The following is a 23,338-nucleotide window of genomic DNA, read 5'->3' as shown; positions in this document are numbered from 1 at the left end:
TCCAACTCCCTGACCTGGGCACTGTCCCATTACACAAACAGCTATTCTCTCTTTCCTCTGTCTTTCGGCCCACGGTTTCACGTCACAGAAGAACTGCCCAGCCCCTCCCGTCGGAAGCCCCGCCTCCTCTCCAGCCCCGCCCCTCTGGCGACGCAGAGCCCCGCCCCCAGCCGCTCGCCCTAGCGCGGGAGGCTCTGGCGCGTCGCTGCCGGCCCACTCTTCCGGCCCCGCCCTTTCTGGCTGCCATGACAACGATTCCGCGCCCCGCGCTCAGCAGCTGCTCCGGCGGGACCCAGGCTGGACCGCGGGCCCCGGCCTGGGGGCCACAGCTGCCACCGCCGCCACCACCTTGTCTCCTCCCCGTCCCCGCCCCGTGCCGCTTCTGTCCGTCTCACTCGGGCCCGTGGCCGGGGTCCCTCCCCGCCGCCCCGCCCCGCGCGGATGCCGAAGGTGAAGGCGCTGCAATGCGCCCTGGCGCTGGAGATCCGCTCTGTGAGTACCGGTCGCGCCCCCCACCCTCCGGAATTGACCCCCGACGCCTGCTTCACCTCCGGTAGCCCGGAATCAGTCAAAACCTCCTTCACCCTCCGACTCATCCTTGGCAAGCCCTGAGCCTGCGTCCCCTTGGGTGTCCCCTACCCCAAACTCATGAACGCCCTCCTACTCTCACCACGCAGAGGCCTGACCCCACCTCCACGCTCCTCGCTTCATCCCACTGAATGGTGTGGGTGCTTTCAGATCCTTTCCGCCACTTCAGAGTTCCCCTCCCCGTCCCCAACTTTCCGGTGAGCTGCGGACGGGACGGGGTGGGGCGTTCTCTTTGAATTCCTCTTCTCTGCCTGTGCTGTCTTAGTGAGAGAGTATCACTGCCCCCGCCTCTTCCTAGCCTGGGCTGGGGTGCCATTTCCTCCTAAATCACTGCAGGCCCCTTCAGACCAATTTCCACGCTTCCCATTAGTGAAGGGGCCTTATTCTCAGTCCAAAAGGTAGAATCCCACAACCAGTAACTAAAGTGTGTCGTCACTGTACACAGTACCTTGCCTTCCCTCCCAGGAAAAACTCAACGCCTCTGAATCACTTGAGGCCCCTCCAATCCCTAAACCCTCCCGACTTTGAGAGAGATCCCTTCTCATTCTTCCAGTCCTTCCAAGAAAGCCCGATTAACTTTTAGAGAGGAACTCCTGATTCCCCAAAATTGCAGCCCCACCCAGTCACTCTCTGGACTTGCTGACGAGGATCCATCCCCCGCTAACCCCATCCAGCTGAGGCAGAGAACCCCAGTGGTCCTCCCCATGCTCCATCCTGCTTTAATAATCTCAGAAGATCCTTCCAAGGGTTTTTGAACTCCTTCCCCTTCATTCTTAAGAGAACTCTCTCATTCCTTTTTTCAAACAAAAGCTCCAGCTTATCTGTTCTAGGGGCAGTTCCCCCAAGAGCCTTTCCACACCCCATTTTAGTCCTGCAGGCACAGACCTATAAGGAGTTCTGGAAACAAAATTTCTCATTCTGTCTCTTTTCCTCCTTCTTCCACTTTAAGTCTTCTTATCTTTACCCAGTCTTCTCTTTGGTTTCCTAGAGGAACTGGGGGGATGTGGATGCTTAAATATTCACCACTACCCCCTGGGTGCTGCAGCTAGGAGCCCTCTGGTTTCCTTCCTGCACACCCTGCAGGCCCGGCTTTTCTCTCCATTTAACCCGCCTTTCCTGGCTCTCCTTCCTCAGATTAGAATGAGGCTGTTGCTGCACAGATCTTAAACCTCCAGGGAAGTCATGAGACTGTTTTAGGTCTTTTGTTAGGTCTTGAAGAAGGGAAACCTGGGTGGGGCAGAGTATGAGGCAGGGGAGGTGGAAAAGAAAGTTTCTGGGACTCTCAGCTTACATTCAAGCCTGCAGAGATTTTACTCGGAAACTCTGTAGCCCTAGCTTTATATGTTTTCATCCCCAAAGCTGCCTTTTTGGCAACTTTTTGTAAAGTGTGATTCGTATAGCAAAAGAATTCATGAAACTCCTTAAACCCCTTGACTCAGGACAGTTAGTGAAACTCCTCCGGAGTTCAGCCTCAATAGACTTTGCTATTGGCTGCTTCCTCCTCCTCCTGCTAACCAATGAGGTTTAGCAGCCTGGGAGTGCGGCTGCCTGACTGGCTGGCTGCTGCTTCCCTTCTGCGGCCCAGGCAAACTTCTAAGAGAAAGTGCTCTGTTGTATCTGATGACGACCTGAAGGAGTCAAGAGAAATACGTCTTATTTCACTACATTTTCTACTCAGTTGTACTGCAGAAAGTGAATGACTGTATAATGGAGCTTTGTTACTCATCAAAGCTAAAGAAAACTGTGCAGATGGAAAATTCCTATGTTTTTGACAAACATTTGAGTCACTGAATTTTATAGTTCTAAGAAATCTTAGAAATCATTGAATTTAATCCCTTTTTACAGGTGAGAAAATTGAGGCTTAGCAGAAGCTTTTGCAATTGTGCAGAAGCTTTTTTTAGCATGATTATTTGTCTAAGATTGCATTATTCAGGGGCAGATTTGCAACAGGATCCTAAATTTTCTGACCTGCAAAATCCCCTTGTTAGTGGCTCTGGTGCTCAGAAGGAGCAAAAAAGACCATTAACCACCATACAAGTTAAATAAACTTGATTAATTTGGCTTTGATTGAATAGAGGAATTATGTGACTAGATATTTTAACATCTTTCTGATTTTAGTTTTTCTTTTCCTTTTTTTTTTTTACATTTGCATGGTATAAAGGTCAAAACTATATAAAATACCCAGAGACGTTTTGTATCCAAGCTTAAACCTATTTCCTGCCTATACTCCTCTGCTATAGGTAACCACTGTCATTGGTTGTAATGTAAACACAAACTCTCTCACACACATATCACATACCATATAATTTTTAACCTTCCTTCTTACACAGTAGGTAACATAAACTATCCTGTACCTTGCATTTCTTTTCATTTAATATATTCTGGAGATCACTATATATCCATGAAAATTGGTGTCTTCTGCTCAACTTTTTAAATGAAATTTTTCAAGTATACAGAGTAGTTGGAAGAGTTGTTCAATGAATAACTGTATCCCATGACCTAAGTACATTAATTTGATTTATCTGTACATATGTGTACATTTATATATAAAATAAAGATATTTTTGCTGAAAATTTAAATTGTCCACATCATGATATTCCACCACTAAGTACTTCAGCATGTATCTCCTAAAAATGAGGATATTAGCCGGGCGTGTTCGTATAGTCCCCAGCTACTCTGGAGTTGAGGTAGGAGGCCTGCTTGAGCCCAAGAGTTCGAGGCTATAATGCACTATGATTACATTTGTGAATAGCTACTGTACTCCATCCTGGGCAAAATAGCAGAGCCTATCTCTAAAAAATAAAAATAAGGATATTGTTCTACATAACTATAATACTGTTATCATACCTTACATAATTGGTGATCATTTCTTAATATTTAGTCTATATTCAAGTTTTCCTGCTTGTCCCACAAAAGACTTCTGGTAGTTGACTTTTTCAAACCAGGATCCAATCAAGATTTACAAGATGCATTTAATTATGAGATTTTTAGGTCTTTGTAGTCCATTTGAATATGGAGATGTTTTATTTTTTCATTCCCACAATGTTCCCTTTTTTTGTTCCAATGGATTTTGATAAATTCATACATTCATGTCACCATCACCCAAATCAAGATTTAGAACACTTCCATCACTCCATGACATTCCCTTGTACCTCTTTCAAGCCCCATGCCAGAGGGAAGTACTAGTCTGATCTATCACTATAATTAGTTGGCCAGTACTTGAACTTCATATTGGAGCCATATAGTATATAATATTTTGTCTGGCTTCTTTTGCTCAGCATGTTTTTGAGATTCATCCATGTTGTATATATTAGTAGTTTGTTCCTTTAAATTATGGAGTAGTATTCTATTTTTATCCATTCTCTTTTTTAAATCGACAAATATATGTTTTCAGTATACAAAGTGATATTTTGACATATGTATACATTGCAAAATGATTAAATCAAGCTAATTTATATATTCATCACCTCACCTTTTTTTGTGGTGAGAACATTTGAGATCAGTGTTAGTAATTTTCAGGTGTATAATACATTATTATTAACTATAGTCACCATGCTGTATGATAGATCTCCAGTTATTTGTTCTAACTGGAACTTTGTTCCCTTTAATCAACATCTCTCCATTCTCCCCCAACCACCCCCTATTGGCAACCACCATTCTACTCTCTGCTTCTATTAATTCTACTATTTTAGATTCAGCATATAAGTGAGATCATGGACTATTTTATTTGTCTTTCTGTCTCTGACTTATTTCACTTAGCATAATGTCCTCCAGGTTCATGCATATTGTTGCAAAAGACAGGATTTCCTTCTTTTTAAAGACTGAATACTATTCCCTTGTGTGCTTGTATTTGAGTCTGTCTACGTAACCCATATTTTCTTTATCCATTCATCCATTGTTGGATACTTAGGTTGATTCCATATTTCAGCTATTGTAAATAATTCTGCAATGAATATGACAGTGTAAATATCTCTTCCACATACTGATTTCATTTCCTTTGAATATATACACAGAAGTGGGATTGCTGAATCATGTAGTAGTTCTATTTTTAACTATTTGAGGAACCTCCATACTGTTTTCCATAATGGCTGTGCTGATTTACATTCCCACCAACAGTATACAAGGATTGCCTTTTCTCCACATTCTTGCCAACACTTAGTATCTTTTGTTTTTTTGATGATAGCCATTCTAACATATGTGAGGTGATATTGTGGGTTTTTTGTTTTGTTTTGTTTTTTTATTTTTTGAGACAGAGTCTCACTCTGTTGCCTGGACTAGAGTGCCGTGGCGTCAGTCTAGCTCACAGCAACCTCAAACTCCTGGGCTTAAGTGATCCTACTGCCTCAGCCTCCCGAGTAGCTGGGACTACAGGCATGCACCACCATGCCCGGCTAATTTTTTCTATATATATTTTTAATTGTCCAGCTAATTTCTTTCTATTTTTAGTAGAGATTGAGGTCTCGCTCTTGCTTAGGGTGGTTTCAAACTCCTGAGCTCAAACAATCCACCCGCCTTGGCCTCCCAGAGTGCTAGGATTACAGACATGAGCCATTGCGCCTGGCCAATATTGTGGTTTTAATTTGTATTTCCCTGATGGTTAGAGATGGGGAGCACCTTTTTATAAATTTTTTGGCCATTTGTATGTCTTCTTTTGGGATGTGTCTATTTAGGTCCTTTGCCCATTTTTTAAATCATGTTTTTTGTTTTGCTATTGCGTGTTTGGGTCCTTATGTATGTTGGATATTAATCTCTTATCAGATTTTCTCCCATTTGTATATTGTCTCTTTACTCTATTGAATGTTTCTTCTGCTATGCAGATTTTTAGTTTGATGCCATCCATTCTCTTGTTGATGGTTATTTGTGTTATTTCCAGGTTATGTTTGTCATAGATAATGTTACTATGTACATGCATTCTTGTAAAAATCTTTTCGTGGACATTACCTTTTCTTTTATTCTCCTGTGTGCTGAGACCATGATGATGTGGACTACCTTTAGAAGAGATCAGGCTCAGATATATAAAATATCTCATGTTATGTTATTGCCTGGTTGTTGTTGTTTTTTCTCCTTTGTGGTGACATTTAACTTGTTCCCAATTCCTATAAACTGGAAATTAGATGTTTTATCTCTACTTGCCTGTTGAAAATGTGGCACCTCATTCTTCTCTATCTCTTGCATGTTTATTTTTTGCTGCAGCCTTGTATTAGTGGTAATCTTGTATGTGTAATACTGTGGTAATACGAGAGCAAAAACATAGTAACCATGAAAGGTTTGGATGTATAACATAACATTTTGTGTTGCCCAACAGAGCCATATGACTTGAGAGAAAATATATTGCTGGGAGGGAAGTGTGATTTTTCTCAATGAATCTTTGAAGAATAAGATATGCCAAGTAACATGTTTTTAAAGAGCATCAAAAGAACTATGTTTTCCATCACTTACTGTTTTAATACTTGAAATATCTTATCTTTGATACAAAGAAGTATTATTGCTGCTTTATCTCTTTACCTTCTTTTTATTATTCAGTATTTCAATTTTCGTGAGATTATTTGGGAAAATAGAAGGAAGAAATTGGAGATAAACAATAAAGAATAAAGCCTAATAGCTGGGCAATTTTCTTTACCTTAATAGAATAATAGGGTCTAGTTTTGGGTTGATTCTGTATAATTCCAACTTGTTTCTTCTCTATACTCACTTCACCTCATTACCTAGCTCAAATTAATGATAGCATTGTGACAAACAAATCTGGGTCCCTTTCAATCACTACTCATCTGAACATGTGTTTATCTTCATGATCCTTATCCAGGTTACTGTGGAGTAATGTGTCTCGATAACAGTTAAGCCACAGTTGGTGGTAAATTTCTCTGGAATATAGACTTTAAAACTTTAACTATAAAATCTTTGAAGTTATAGGAATAAAGTATACATATTTAATATAACTTTTGATATATTCAGTATATATACACTGAATGCCTTCACCCCCCATTTAGCAAATGATACATTTTATATGTTTGCCGTAGATTTTTGTTTCTGAGAAATATAATGTTACAGATGTAATTGAAGCCTCCTCTGTACCTCTTCCTGATCCCATTTTCCTCCTTACCTTCCTTAAGTTAACCAATATCCTGAAGTTGTAGTATATTCTTTTCATTCAGGTTTTTGTACTTTTACTACATATTTGTGTATGTCTGTGTATTACCTGTGCCATTGTTTTGTTTTAAAATTTTACCCAAATATTATAGTATCCGACTTGTATGTCTTCTGCAACCTGCTTTTTCCACTTCACTGTTTCTGAGATTTGTCAGCGTTGATTCTTGCATGTCTAGTTTATTTCCTTAATTGCTATGTAATACTATATGTTTATATGGCAGTGATTTAATTTTTATTTCTCTATTGATGGACTTTTAAATACCATTTGCCACTTTTTATTGTTAGAAACAATGCTGCAATGAATATATTTGCAGATATCTCTTAGTGTCCACCTGTCAGGTGTTCTCAAAGGTGGATATTGTGCCCTACAGGGCATTTTAGACAATTTTTTGTCTACCTTTGTTTGTCATAGTGGTTGGGAGGGGGTCTTATGGTGTTAATGTCCAATATCCTGCATGACTTCAATGTCTCATTGAATATATAGATTAAAAAGTTTATAATTATTGAAGATTAATAACTTAATAACAAACTTACTCTTTTTTAATGTATAAACACAAAATCTTTTTAAAACAGGTTTTAAAATACAGTGAATTTTCCAGGAATAAAATTTCCATGTAAATTGAGGAAAGAATGTGCTTTGTTTGTTTGGAACTATGTTGTGAGTTTACTTTGCCAATATGTGACACTATCATCCAACATTTGAAACTGTCCATTTCATAGATTCTGTGTATAGGTGCGAATATATCTTCCAGCTTAGCCCTGCCTGAGTATTTACATGTAGAAATATGTATTTTATTTTACATTATCTCTGTATTTTTCTTTTTTATTTTAATTAGGACATTGGTTTATTTTTTAGTTATGTGTGTAAATGAGTTGCAAAATATTTGTTGTAAAAGGAGGGTTTTGAATCTTACAGAATGGAGAACCAGTGCTTTAGGGAATAGATCTAGAAATAGAACTACTGAGTCTTAGGTATTATATTAGTTTATCATACTCATTACCCCCACATATACACATACATACCTACATATATGCATAAATACTATCTTATATTGTGGTATTTTAATTAATTGCATTGGGGTAATGTATTAGGGTACTCCAGAGAAACAGAACCAATAGGGTATACTATATAGATATATTTAAGAAGGAATTTATTATGGGAATTGGCCCACTTGATTGTGAAGGCTTAGCAATCCCATAATAAGCTATGTGCAAGCCATCTACAGTCTGGAGAACCAAGGAAGCCCATGGTGTAATTCAGTGTAAGTCCAAAGGCCTAAGAACGAGGGGAGCAAATGGTATAAGTCCTGGAGTCTGAGAGAACCTGAAGTTTTGCTGTCCAAGGGCAGGAAGAAAGCAAATTTGCCTTTCCTTGCCCTCAACAGATGAGCTGACCCTGCCCACATAGGTGAGAGTAGCCTTCTTTACTCAGTCTACTGGTTCAAATACTAATCTCTTCTAGAAACACCCTCACAGACACATGCAGAAATAATATTTCCAGCTATCTCAGCAGCCCTTAACCTAGTCAAGCTGACACATGAAATTAACCATCACAAGCAGTGAACAAGGTCTGTATGATATTATTTTTGTTATTTCCTTTGTGTCCAATACTTATCCAATTGTTGTGAATGTTGTTTACTTGAAAATATATAATATATAATCTCATTTGTTGGATGTAGGGCTCTCTCATTATCACATCAAGCTTATTTACTCTGAAATACCTTCAATTCCATATTAAATTTTTTTGTCTGTATGATCTACCAGTTTTTAATGGAGATATATTGAAATGAAAATGGAGATTTTAATTATTTCATTAAGTGAAAATGATTATGTATTTTCACTTTATCCTTGATGTATTTCAGTACATTGTGATGTATAGAGCCATAGATTTATTTCTGTTTATTCTGTTTTACACTGGGTGTGTGCTTTCCATCTGAGAATTTATGGGTTTCTTTAGTTCTGGAAAATTCTTTACTATCATGTCTTTGAGTATTGATTTTCTGCTATTATTTCTTGTCTTATCTTCTGGCAGTGCTACCGGATATTAGAACTTTTACCTATTCTCCATGTTTCTTAAGTATTTTTTTGTGTGTAGCATTGATCTTTTGATCTGCTTGTTTATAGAGACTTCTTCTGTATTCTTATTTACTTAGTAATTTAATTTTTTTATCTCCTCTGCTGAGATTTGTAACTTCATTGACTACATTTTCCATGATTTAGTCTCTCTTTTTAAATACCTGCCAATTCTTTTAATTTTTACCGGTCTTAATTTCACAATTTTTGGTCTTTTTATGGATTTTTTTTCTGTTACTAAATGAAGGAGCCTAAATACTGCTTTTACGCTTGTTTTCAGATTGTGCAAATTACTTAATTTTCATTTAAAGTAAACTTGTCTCCTTACTGTCAATTTTGTTGGTTTTCTTAGTATTTGGGATGACATTGAAATTATAGCTCAGTTTTGGGAGAATTGATATCTTAACAATATTGAGTCATTCATTCCAATAACCTGGTATATTTTTCCATTTATTTAGGTCTTCAGTTTCTTTCATTGATGTTTGTAGTTTTCAATATGCATGTCTTAGGCACATTTTATTAAATTTATAGCTATGTAGTTCAAATTTTTGATGCTATTATAAATGACATTTTTAAAGAAAATATTTGTGTTGCTAATGTGTAGAAATAAATTGATTTTCTTACATTGACCTTATACCCCATGACTTTGCTAAACTTTGTTATTATTTCTAGGAGCATATTTGTAATAGGCTACAATTATGTTGTCTAAAAATACATTGTTTTACTTCATCCTTTTCAATCTGTATCCCTTTTATTTCTTTCATTTTAAAATATCTTTTTCATGTCCTTTCGCACTGGCTAGAACCTATAATACATTGTGGAACAGAGATGTTGAGAGAAGACATTTTTAACTTATTGCTGATATTAGGGGGCAAGCCAAGCATTCAATCTTTCAGTGTTGGTATGTTTGATGTCAGATTTAGGCTTTTTCATAGATATCCTTTATCAATTGAGGAAATTTCCCTTAGTTCTTAGTTTGCTGAGAGCTTTTTATCATGAGGGCTTAAATTTTGTCAAATGTTTTTCTGCGGAAAAGGAATTGAAGGGAATTCCTAAGATTTAATGCTAATTCAATCTATCTCACAAATTTTGATATACTGTCTTTTCATTTTTATGCAGTTGAAAGTATTTTCTAATTTGTCTTATAATTTCTTCTTTGACCATGAGTGATTTAGGTCTGTATTGTTTAATTTATAAATATTTAGGTATTTTTTCCAGATATTTTTCTATTGTTGATTTCTAGTTTAATTCCCTTGTGGTTAGAGAATACACTCTGCATCATTTTAGTTCTTTTATGTTTATTGAGACTTGTTATATGGTGTATGATATTCTCTGTCTCAGTGAATGTTTTCATGTACACTTGGGAAAAAAATGTGTATCCTTTTGTTGCTGGATGGATTATTCTGTAAATGCCAGTTAAGTCAACTTATGGAATATTGTTGTTTATATCTTCGATATCTTTAATATTTGACTGATTGCTTTATCAATTACTGAGAGTAGTGTTGTAATTCATTTATATAATTTTTTGCTTTTCATTACTTTGACACTGCATAATTAGGTACTTATACATTTAATTTTGTTATGTGCTCTCAGTAATTCAAATTTTTAATTTATATGAAATGTTCTACTTTACTCTTGGTAATCTCTTTCTGAAGTCTACTTCATATCGTATTAAGATAGCAACCCCAGCTTTCTTATAATTTTGGTGATTGCATGGTATATCTTTTCCATTTTAGTTTTATCCTTAGGCTTCATCTTTTTTAAAAATTGAGATATTATTCACATGCCATAAAATCTGTACTTTTAAAGTGTATAATTCAATAAATTTTAGTATATTCACAAAGTTGTGAAACAATCACTACTATCTATTTCAGAAAATATCATTACTCCATAAAGAAATCCTGTACCCATTAGCAGTCATTCCCTGTTCTCCCCCTCCCAGCAGCTCCCGGATCTAATTTCTATGTTTATGAATTTTCCTATTCTGGATATTTCTGTAAATGGAATCATACACATGTGGCCTTTTGTGTCTGACTTCTTTCACTTAACGTTTGTAAGATTCATCTACATTGTGACATATGTCAGAACTTTATTCCTTTTTGTGGCCAAAAAATATTTCATTGTATGGATATACCACATTTTGCTTATCCATTCACCAATTGATGGACATTTGGGTTGTATCTACTTTTTGGCTATTATGAACAATGTTGCTATACTTGTGTACACAATTTTGCATGGACATAATGCTTTCAGTGCTTTTGGGTATATACCTAGGAGTGAAATTGTTGGATTTTATGGTAACTCTGTTTAATTTTGGGGGGGAACTGTCAAACTTTTTTCTGTAGTGGCTGTACCATTTTTTATTTCCATCAACAACATGTGAGAGTTCCAATTTCTCTTCTTCCTCCCTAACACTTGTTTTTGTCCATCTTTTTGATTATAGCCATCCTAGTGGGTGTGAAAAGATATCTCATTGTGGTTTTGATTTGTATTTTCCTAATGACTAATGATGTTGAACATGTTTTCATGAGTTTATTGGCCATTTATTAATCTTGGGAGAGATACTTGTCTCTTTATTCTTCATATATTTTGGGGCTTTGTTAAGTGCATATGTGTTTATGATTGTTATGTCATCTTGACATATGTCTTGTATATGTTTCTAATTGTTATGCAATTATAAAATGTTTTTATTTGTCTCCATAGCAATCTTTGTTTTAATGTCTATTTTGTCTGATATTAATATAGTCACTGGAATTCTGTTTTGGTTACTGCATGCATAGTATATTTTTTCCATCCTTTTACTATCAATCCATTTGTGTCTTTGAATCTATAGACAGCATATAGTTGGATCATAGTTTTTTAATCCATTTTGCCAGTCTTGACTTTTTGTTTGGAGTGTTTAGTGAATTTATCTTTAATGTAATCACAGGTAAGATAGGCTTTACCTCTGTCATTTTGCTATTTGTTTTCTATATGCCTTATATCTTTTTTGTTTCTCTGTTCCTCCATTATGGCCTTCTTTTGTGTTAACTATTTTTTAGTGCACCATTTTAATTTCCTTGTTTCTTTTCTGTATTTTTTGAGTTATTTTTGTAGTGCTTATACTGGGGTTCACAATTAATTTCTTTATTTATAATAATCTAGTATGGATTAATACCAATTTAGTTTCAGTAGTACACAAAACCTTTGCTTCTATTTTGTTCTATTTCCTCTCCTCTTCTTTATTATTATCATCATACAAATTAAGTTTGAAAAAAATTTTTTTCTTCCTGCCAAAGCTCAGAGAGATGTGTGTGACAAATTACATTTTAACATGTATTAGTCCATCAGCACAGTTTTATCATTGTTGCTTTATGCAATTGTCTTTTAAATAAGATAGGAGCAATAAGAGAAAAATGCACTTATGCTGTTTTATATACTGGTGCTCTTTATTTTTGCATGTAGATATGAGTTACTATCTAGTATCCTTTCATTTCAACATGAAGGATTTTCTTTAGTATTTCTAGTAGGGAAGTTCTGCTAGTGATGAGTTCTCAGTTTTTGTTTACCTGGGAATCTCTTAATTTTACTGCCTTTTTGAAGGAGAATTTTTGTGGACATTGAATTATTGTTTGAAAGTTTCCTTCTGTCAGCACTTTGACTAAGTCATCGCACTTCTGGCTTCATGTTTCTGATGAAAAATCAGCTATTAATTTTATTGAGGATTCCTGGTACCTGCTGAATCACTTCTCTTGCTGCTTTCAGGATTCTCTCTTCTTGACAATTCTTTTGATTCTCTTTTTTTGAAAGTTTGATTATGATGTGTAGAATTTGTAGATCTTTAATCTTGTTGGATGTATTGATTGTTTTTCTTGAAATCTCAAAAGTTTTCATCCATTATTTCTTGCCATATTTTTTCTGGCCTTTTCTCCTCTCCTTCAGGGCTCCCATTATATTCTATTTTGCTATGCTTGATGTTATCCCACAGGTCTCTGAGACTCTGTTCATTTTTCTTTCTTCATTCTTTTTTCTTTCTGTTACTCAGACTGGATAATTTTAATAGAGATATTTTGGGGTTCACTTATTCTTTCTTCTGACAGTTCATATCTACTCTTGAACTTCGCTAGTGAATTTTTTTATTTTATTTGGGTACTTTTTCAACTCTAGAATTTATACTTGGTTCTTTTTAAAAAATAATTTCTATCTTTTTGTTGATATTTCCTATTTTATGAGATGGCATTCCATAATTTCCTTTAGATCTTTAAACAAGATCTCCTTTAGTCCTTTGTACATATTTATAATAGATTTAAAGTCTTTGTTTAGTAAGCCCAAATTCTGGGCTTCCTCAGGGACAGTTCCTATTGACCGCTTTTTTTTCTGTGTGGGGGTCATACTTCTTATTTCTTTGCATGTCGTAGTTTTTGTTGAAAACTGGACAATTTAAATAATGTTATGTGGAGCTCTGTAAATCTGACCCCCTCTTCCTTCTCCCAGGTTTTTATTGTTTGCTGTTGTTGCTTTTTGTTTGTTTAGTTCTTTTCCTGAACTAATTCTGTGAAGTCTGTATTCTTTGTCATGTGTGACCACCAAAGTCTTTGCTCAGTTAGCTTTATGGTCTGCTAATGACTAGACTTACATTTCCTTAAATGCTTTGACCCGATAAGTCTCTCAGCCTTTGCTGAGGATCTCTGTGTGCATGTTGGGGCATGCTTTCTATGTCCTGACGGGCAGTCTGCAACTGTGGTAGTCTTCACTTCCAGCTTTCCTAGAGCCTCAAGGTCAGCCAGAAGTGGGAGATTATGGCTTTCTCGGGTCATTTCTGAGCATACATCCAGCCTTGTACACGTGCATGCCCTTCTAAATTGTCAAGAATATGTCATAGCTTGTCAAAGTAGTTTAAGTCAACCACTTTGCCAGTTATTTTCTATTTGCCCCATCTGATTTTTTTTAACCTCTCTTTTCCTGCTTTCTTTTTGGAAAGCTGCTGGGTATTCTTTTAAATGATGGCAGAATTTATAGAATTGTAGATGAGAAGAGAAAGCTATGCCTTATTGCATATGTTTCAAATTGGGAAGAGACTCAGCAGTTTTCAGTGAGGACAATTAGAGCAGTGCTTCCCAATGAAAATAATATATGAGCTTCAAATTTGAGCCAAGGATATAATTTTAAATTTTCTAGTAGCTACATTTGAAACAGTTAGAAGAAGTAGATAAAATTAAATTTAATAATATATTTTATTTAAATACATATATTCAAAATATCCTTTCAAGATGTAACTTTTATATAAAAGTTATTAATGCAAATCTTAGATATTTTTGTAACAAGTCTTTGAAACCCAGTATGTGTTTTACAACCCATCTCAAGTTGGACTAGCTACATCTATAGGTATCAGTGGGTAGCAGCTACCATGTTGGATAGTAACATGGCAGATTTAGAAGAATTCTAAGACTGTTTTGGTTTTAGAAACCTTTGGTTTTAGAATCTGCCTCTCCTGAGGCAGAGTAGGAAATGAAGCTGATGGACAGAGTGAGATTTGCTGAGCACCTTGATTTTATAGTGATCAGTTGGGAATATATTAGGGCAAAAGTGGAAAATAGAGTAATAGGGAGATGGAGTCAGAAAATAATAACTGGCCTAGAAAATAATCTTAACTGCTGTGCACAAAGGGACATTAAGCCTTAGTCATTTATTTAATGCACTAGTCTGTTAAGATGGCAGATGATATGGTTTTTAATCTAACAATAATGATAGCTAGTATTGATGAATGCTCTGTCAAGCACTGCTCTAAGCACTTTGAATGTATTAACTCATTTAACCTTATGAGTCATTTACTTTCTGACCTTAAGTTAATAGATCACCTAAACTTTCCTGGGGCTCTGATGGTTTCATACATAAGAATTCAAAATTGGACTAGATCATCTCTAAGCTTCTTAATACTGAAAGTCCATTTCTTTGGATACCATGATGAGGAAAATAAAATTTCTGTCTTCAGAGAATTTATAAACAAGTAAAAGAGGTGAGATGTGCCCAGTTAATTAAAATGCATGTAGACAATAATTTGGACCTTAAGCGAACTACAAAATGCTATGAGAATTTAAAACATATTATTTGCATACAGTAAGTTCATAATAAATGATTGAATTAAATAATTTTAGGTGGTGAATCAAGAGAAATTTTGTGTAGGATGTGGCAGTTGATGTGTGTCTTGGCAGATTGTAGGAATAGAGGAAGAGATAGAATGGAATAGTAAGGAGTTATTACTCCTTACATTATATTACATTATACAAATGATGGAAGAACATGAGGCAAGAGTGTAATGGGTTCTTTGTATTGTTAGGGGGTGTTGGGTAATATTACTGTGTTGGACTTAAATCTTAGAGAACCTTTAATATCCTGTTAAGGGTGTGGTTGATCACTGGCAATGAAATAGGCAGAGACTGGAGACTATGCACTGTATTATTTAGAAACCTCACATTTTACGCTTATACTTTCTGTCAATTATAATAATGATAGTTAAGTGCAATTAAATATTTTAAAAATACTTCATTGGGCTAGAGACTTTCAGTTCATTAGCTTTGAAACTTTGTCATGTTACTTTTGATAAGGGTATCTATGGACTGCTACTTAGGGTGATAGAGATCAAATTTGTACTTTTTATTGGTATTGGTATTTTTTTTGTTCTCTAGTGTAACGTTTTATTTCTGCTGAGCATTAATCCTTTGTGATTAAATGATGCTGAATAACTTTATGTAAGCATTCAACATAAAGTAGAAGCCTAAGGCTGGCTGTTTAAAACTATTAGTGTCTGTCCCAAGAGCCAGCACAGAGAGCTTCAAATGTGACACAAGTAACCAAATGGAAAATTACAGATTTCTCAGAGGGATGGAAGTTATAAAGGCATTTCATTTAACTCTGTAAACACTAGAATCTCTCTCTTTTTTATTTGTGTGTATTTTTGTTAGGTTAGCAGACTAGTATTTTTATGTAATATTTGATAAATCATCTTAGTAGGATAGTTTAGGGAATTCATAGAGCAATTACATTCATTTATCTAATTTCTTTCAGGTAACTTGTCCAGGAGTGGTGCTGAAAGACAAGGAGGACATCTATCTTAGCATCTGTGTGTTTGGCCAATACAAAAAGACACAATGTGTCCCAGCCACTTTTCCACTGGTCTTCAATGCCAGAATGGTGTTTGAAAAGGTGAGTTCCAATATCAGATGAAGTGTTAAAAAATAAGAAAAAAAATGAAGGGGTTCTAATTTTTGAATAAAAGCCCGTAACACAAATTATTATTGCTGACTTTGTCCTTTGGTTTAGTTCAAAAGGAAAGTTGTAACTTAGAACTTGACACTTAGAAATACATATGCATTTAATATACATTGAATCAGTTGCTTTTTTTCCCCTTGATGGATTAGCTTGCTTCTAAAATTGTCTTAGTGGGCTTTATGTGAGACATAACATCTAGAATTCTAAATAATCATTTTCATAAAAAAAGAAAGAGATAAGTAATTAATAGGTAAGAATATGTCATATTTTACTTATAGCTGCCTTGTGGTAGTTCTTTCTATAAGTTTCTTTTCTTTTTTTCCCCTAAAACTGCTGCTTTGGGTTAATTATTACCAATCACATTTCTTACCTTTTAATGACACTTCTTCTTTCCTTCTTACCTGCTTTCCTTATTTCAACCTTCCTTCCTTTCCACCCACATTCCTTTCTTGCTTTCTTTCCTCCTCTCTTTTTCCCTTCCATTTCTCCCTCCCTCCTTTCCTCTCTGCCTGCCTTCCTTCCTTCTTCCTTTTCTCTACAAATAATTACCCAGACCCTGCTCTGTTCCATTGACTGTTTTAGGCACTGAGGGCACATGGTAAACAAGGCAGAATCATTGTAATGGGAGAAACAGACAATAACCAACTAAATATGTGAATAACATTAGCTAGTGATAAGTGCATAAAGAGGATAAAATGGGTGGCGGTAAGGGGATTAGGGTCTATTTTAAGGGGTGGTCAGAGAAGGCAATAACATTTAAGCTTTGAGCCTGAATTATGAAACTATATTAGTTTTGAAAGTCTAGGGAAAGAGCAGAGGAATAATAAATATAAAAGCTTCTTGTTGGGAATAAGCTTGATGGGTTGGAGGAACACGAAGAAGGCGGGTACATTCATGGTAACAAATGAGGAGAAGAATGTTAGCAGGTGGAATTGAAGAGGGAGGCAGTGCGAGCTATAAAGTTTATTTATTTGTAAAATCTTTCATAATAGTCATGAGAAGCAGAGAGGAAGTGACAGTTCTCAATAATGTTGAAAGTTTCTTTGGTTGGGAAAGGAATGATATTCTGAGAATGAGAGGGAAAAAAAACAGTCATATATTGTCTTCCTTTCACTTCCTCTTCCACATCCTGTTTTTCCCCTGAATCCTCCTCCTGCTACAGGTGTTCCCTGATGCAGTAGACCCTGGAGATGTGGTTGCACAGCTTGAATGTAAGTTTTTAACTTTTTAATTCCTGAGTCGAAGACATTTTAGAATTTATTATCCCTATACTCTTTAATCCTGGGTTAAATAAAAGTTTAAAAGGGTCTATTTGAATTTTAAAAATCTTGAGCTGAGACTTTTTTATATTTTTTAGAATTTCAGAATATACCTAGAAATGATAAAAAGTGTTTGGTCTATGGAAAACAAAAAGAGACTTATTTAAATCTTTTATTGATTGAGATGATAAGGAGTGTTCATGATGGCAATTCATGTTAGGTGGGACTTTGCCCTGAAAACACAAATATGTCTTTAACCTCAGTGCACTGCAAATCAAGACAGTGAATAATAGAAGATCAAAGTAATAGTAGCTTAAAATATTAAATACATATGCTTTTGCATTTTGTATCACATTCATTATGTTAATTAATTATTTGAAAGAAATATTTTTTCAGGGCTATAGAAAACAGTAAATTCTTCAAACTACTAGAAATCAACTATAAAAAGATACAGTTATTTGTGAGAGCAGCAATGCAAAAATGTACATTTAGGAATAAGTTATTCAAGCTCTGGGTGTGAAATGAAAAACTCTGTTATTTATCTTTGTAATTAGGAAGGGCTCTGGGGTCACCAGATTGATCTAATGTATAACTGTGGCTCAAAAGGGCAACAATATTGAGCATTACCATCGTAAACTGTCCCCTCCCCACTTCCCCCCTACCCAACCCACTGGGACTCTAGCAATGTAAAAGCATGTAGCTTGGCGCCATGCTAGAATCTGGGTGTACAGTGAGGAATGGGGCCAGACCGTTGTCTGTTTTCATAGAGGTTATATGATAGTTTATTGACTCTTCTCCAAAGAGCTCTTTATAGCCTGTGTGAATATCTTATTTATTTTTTTATAGCTGTTCTAGCACTTGGTATTCTATTTTCCACTGTGGCAGATTAGCTAAGGTAGCAGTTTGGTGCCAGTGGATATATGAATTTGAATATTTTCTGAACATCTTGTTCAGTATCTGGGAAATTGTTTATCTTAGAAAAAATTAAGGTAATCATTTCTCTCATTTTGAAATTTTCCTATTAAAAAATAATGCTTTTTTTTCCCATTTGGTTTGAAATTTTGTGGCTATAAGAAGAATACTTAGTGCTTATTACTTGGAAACTTTCTTCTTTGGTTTCCCTGATTGATTTTTTTTCTTTTGGGTTTCTTCTCAACCACTGATATTTCATTTTTTGGCATCCTTCTCAAATTCATCTTTCTCTGCCCTATTTTTTTTTTTTTTTTTTTTTTTGAGACAGAGTCTCACTCTGTTGCCCAGGCTAGAGTGAGTGCCATGGCGTTAGCCTAGCTCACAGCAACCTCAAACTCCTGAGCTCAAGCGATCCTCCTGTCTCAGCCTCCCGAGTAGCTGGGACTACAGGCATGCACCACCATGCCCGGCTAATTTTTTCTATATATATTTTTAACTGTCCATATAACTTCTTTCTATTTTTAGTGGAGATGGGGTCTCACTCTTGCTCAGGCTGGTCTCGAACTCCTGAGCTCAAACGATCCACCCACCTCGGCCTCCCAGAGTGCTAGGATTACAGGCGTGAGCCACCACACCCGGCCTGCCCTATTTTAAATATTAAATATTGGTGTTCCACTGGTTTCACTTCTCTGACATCTTTTTACTTTATTTATGCTCTCTCCTTATATGATATTCTCCAAATACTATCCTCTGATGTCTTCCACATCAGTCTTTACCCCTGACCTCTCCTGTGAGCTTTGGGCTCTTTTTTCTTTTATCAATACTTCCCCTTGCCCACCATCCCCTGTTTTGTGATCTTTCTTTGTCCCCTAACCTTTTTTAATATGAAAAATTAATTAGAAAACACTGAAAGTGGAGAGAATGAAATGATGAAGTCTCATGTGCCTGTCACCCAGCTTCCTTAATTTTCAGCATTTTGCCAATCTTATTACATGTTCACCCTACCACTTAAAAAAAATGCTAGAATATTTAAAGGCAAATTTTGTGATTGTGTCATTTCACTGCAAATACTTTGGTATGACCTCTATCAGATAAAAGCTTTTAAAAACTATAACCACCATGTTGGTGTCACACCTAACAAAATTAATAATTCCTTAATGAAATCAAATATTTAGTCATTATTCAGATTTCCTCAGTTGTCCCCAAAATGCTTTTTGTTAAAATCAGATCCAGTCAAGGAGTGGTTCACACATCACATATGGCTATTTATCTCTTAAGTTTCTTTTTTTCTATGGTCGTAGTACTTACTGTTTTGTTGTTTGTTTTTAATATTGTTAATTCGTTAGGAAAACTAGGTTCTTTAGAATGTCCTACGGTTTGAATTTGGCTGATTGCTGCCTTAAAGTGTTTTTTACTTATATTATAAACTGATAATTGCACTTAAAGGTTTGATTAAGTTCAGGTTTATTTTATTTTATTATTTTGGCAAGAATCCTTCATTATATCAAATTGCATAAAATGTTTGATTGTCTTAAGTTCAAGGATGCTAAGATTGATCGTTTGGCTCCAGGCAGCATCAGCTTGATTCTTCCATTATGAAGTTTCTCATCAGCCTTTTTCGTCTAATAACTTTAGCATCCATTGAGATCCATCTTTTCGTTAGGGGCTTACAAAACTGTTATTTTTCTAATATTGTCATTCTTTCCTACTTATTAGCTGGAATTTTTCTATAAAAAACTTGTCCTTATCAGCAATTTCATTAACCTGAAATAAAGTTCCTATAGGCAAGGCAGGGCAAGTGCTTCATTCCCTGCTTCCCTTATTTAACAGTCTTAGTGAGGTATAATTTACATATCATAAAATTCACCCATTGTCACTATGGTTAAATGATTTCTAGAAAATGTATACAGTTGTAAGCCATCATCACTATCCAGTTTAGACTATTTCTATCACCCTAAAAAGTTCCCTGATGCCTATTTGCAGTCAATCCCTATCCCCACCACCTAGTCCCCAGCAACTGCTAATCTCTTTTCTGTCTCTAGAGTTTTGCTTTTCTAGAAATTTCATATAAAGAATTTATATGACACATAGTCTCTTCTCTCTGGCTTTTTCATTTAGAATAATATTTTTGAGGATCATCTATATTATTCCACATCAAGTAGTTCATTACTTTTTATTGCTGTATAGTATTTTATTGTATGGAACTTCCCCCCTACACACATATTGACCCTTTAATGCAGGGTCCCCAAACTTTATGGCACCAGGGACTGGTTTCATGGAAGACAGTCTTTCCACGGACCAGGCGCGGATGGGAGGTGGGGTGGAGTGGAGCTCTGGCGGTTATGCCAGCGATGGGGAGCAGCTGTAAATACAGATGAAGCTTCCCTAGATCACCCACCGCTCACGTCCTGCTGTGCAGCCGGGTTCCTAAGTTTCATGGAAGACAATTTTTTCACAGTCAGGGTGGGGGTGGGAGATGAAGTGGGGGTAGTGAGGGAGGCGGAGTTCAGGCAGTGTTGTGTGGCCAGGTTCCACTGACCGGTCCTGGGCGGCAGCCTGGGGGTTGGGAACTGCAGCTTTTGATGAGTATTTGGACTGTTTTCAGTATTTGGCAATTATGAACCATGTTGGTATGAATATGTGGATATATGCTGGCTTGTATGCTAGGTATATGTTTAGCCTTTTAAGAAACTGTCAACCTGTTTCCCAAGTTACTCTACTATTTTACATTTCCACCAGCAATTTTTGAAGGTTTTAGTTTTTCCACATCATTCCCAAGATTTAATATTTTCAGCCTTTTGGATGGTGGGTCTGTCTTAGTATCTCATTGTATTTTTAATTTTTATTTTTATAGTGACTAATGATTTTGAACATCTTTCCATTTGCTCATTAGCTGTTCATAAATCTTTTCTTATAAAGTTCTTATTCAAATCTTTTGCCCATTTTTTAATTATTTGCCTTCATATTGAGTTGTAAGAGGTTTTCTTTTCAATATTCTAAATATAAAATTTTTATTAGATATAGGATTTGTTAATATTTTCTCACAGTCTATGATTTGTCTTTTCATTTGCTCACTGGTGTCTTTTGTAAAACAGAGGTTATAAAGTCAAATTTATCAATTTTTTTCTTTTATGGTTTATGTTTTTGGTGTTATGTCTATGAAATATTTGCCTAATGCAGGGTTACAAAAATTTTCTCCTATTCTTTTAGAAAGTTTATAGTTTTATTTCTTACATTTAGGCCTATGATACATTTTGAGTTAATTTTTATGTATGCTGTGAGGTAAGGATCCAGTTAATTTTTTTTTTTTTTCGGTGATAAATGGATATTCAGTTTTCCTGGCATCCATTCCCATTTGTTTATGAGACTATCCTTTCCCTCGTTGAATTATCTTTGCACCTTTGTTGAAAATCAATTGACAATACAGTGGGGGTTTACTTCTGGATTCTCTAGTCTGTTCCATTCATCTATATGTTTATCCTTATGTTAATAATACCACTGTCTTTATTATTTTAGCTTTCTAGTAAGTTTTGAAGTCAGGTTGTGTGAGTTCTTCAGCTCTATTTTTACTAGTTCTAGGTCCTTTGTGCATCACATAAATTTTAGGGTTAGCTTGTCAGTTTCTACATAAAAGCTGGCTGGAAATTAGATAGAAAGAGTGTTGGATGGGAATAGTGTTAATAGAAAAAATCTAGAGATAAATTTGGGGGAGAACTGCTTCTTAAAACTATCAGATCTCCAATCTAAGAACCTGGTGTGTCTTTCCATTTTTTTTACCTTAAATCATCTTTAATTTCTCTGAGCAATGTTTTAGAATTTTCTGTGTACAGGTCTTGCATTTCTTTTGTTAAGTTTTTTTTCAAGTATTTTATTATTTTTTATGCTATGATGAATTGATTTGTTTATTTTTTAATTCTTATTTGCACTCTATAGAAATAAAATTGATTTTATATATCTTGAACCTTGCACCTCTGCACCTGTTGAACTTGTTTTTTGGTCCAGGTAGGTTTTTTATTGTTGTTGTTGTTTTTATAGATTAATTCTTACATCTAGAATTATATGATCTGAGAATAATGACAGTTTTACTTTCTTCTTTCCAATCTGTATGCCTTTACATTTCTTTTCTTCTTCTTCTTTTAACAATTTCTTTTGTCTTATTGCACTGGCTAGATCCTCCAGGACATTGTTAACTATAGAAGTGATGAAAACAAACATTCTTGCCTTGTTTCTGATGTTAGGGGGAAATCATTCAGTCTTCCAAAAAAATATGAGGTTAGCAGTTATTTTTATTATAGAAAGATACCCTTTCTAAGAAGATCCTCTATTATTAATGGAAGATGAAGAGATCAATTTAGGCTAGTTGAATGTTTTTATCATGAATAGGTGTTGAGTTTCATCAAACTCTTTTTCTATATCAAGATGATCATGCATTTTTTGCCCCTTTATTCTATTGCATTAATGGATTTTCCAATGTTAAACTAACCTTTTACTCCTGGGATAAACCCTACTTGGTCATAGTATATAATCCTTTTTATATTTTCCCACATTCAGTTTGCTAATATTTTGTTAATGATTTTTTTGTGTGTCTATTTATGAGGAACATTGGTTTGTAGTTTTGTAATTTCATTTTCTTTCATTGTTATCCAGGTAGTACTGGATTTATAGAATGAATTGAGAAATGGACCCTTTCTCTATTTTCTGGAAGAGTTTGTATAGAATTGTTATTATTTTATTTTTAAATATTTGTTAGAAGTCACCAGTTAAGCCATCTGGGCCTGGACTTTTCTTTTTGGGAAGGTTTTAAATTACTATATCAAATTCTTGTTATGTATCTATTTCTTCTTGAGTTAGTTCTGATATTTGTACCTTTCTAGGAATTTATCCATTTCATCTAAGATGTCTACCTTGAAGTTGTTCATATTTTTCCCGTAGGACCTTTTTAATTTCTGTAAGAGTAATAGTGGTATCCCCTCTTTCATTCCTGTTCTTGGTAATTTGTGTTTTCTGATTTTTGTTTTTTGGATGGTTTAACCTAAAGGTTTATCAATTTTGTTGATATTTTTGAAGAACATGTTTTTGTTTCAATGATTTTTATTTATTTTCTTCTTTTC

At 35.4% G+C, this 23,338-nt stretch overlaps 1 protein-coding gene across 1 annotated transcript in view; it reads left to right on the top strand.

Annotated features, from left to right (window-relative positions):
* Positions 1–719: 719 nt before the first annotated feature.
* Positions 720–23,338, top strand: part of SPATA6 (spermatogenesis associated 6) — a 111,094-nt gene continuing 88,475 nt past the window's right edge. Inside the window, exons 1-3 of the mRNA XM_069479173.1 lie at positions 720–785; positions 15,853–15,990; positions 17,219–17,267. Of these exons, the coding sequence (XP_069335274.1) occupies positions 720–785; positions 15,853–15,990; positions 17,219–17,267 (253 nt within the window). The remainder of the gene's footprint in view (positions 786–15,852; positions 15,991–17,218; positions 17,268–23,338) is intronic.

Source organism: Eulemur rufifrons, chromosome 8 (assembly GCF_041146395.1).
Source record: "Eulemur rufifrons isolate Redbay chromosome 8, OSU_ERuf_1, whole genome shotgun sequence".
Taxonomy (NCBI): domain Eukaryota; kingdom Metazoa; phylum Chordata; class Mammalia; order Primates; family Lemuridae; genus Eulemur; species Eulemur rufifrons.
The sequence above is the reverse complement of the archived record's forward strand: the minus strand, read 5'-3'. Positions and strand labels throughout refer to the sequence as shown.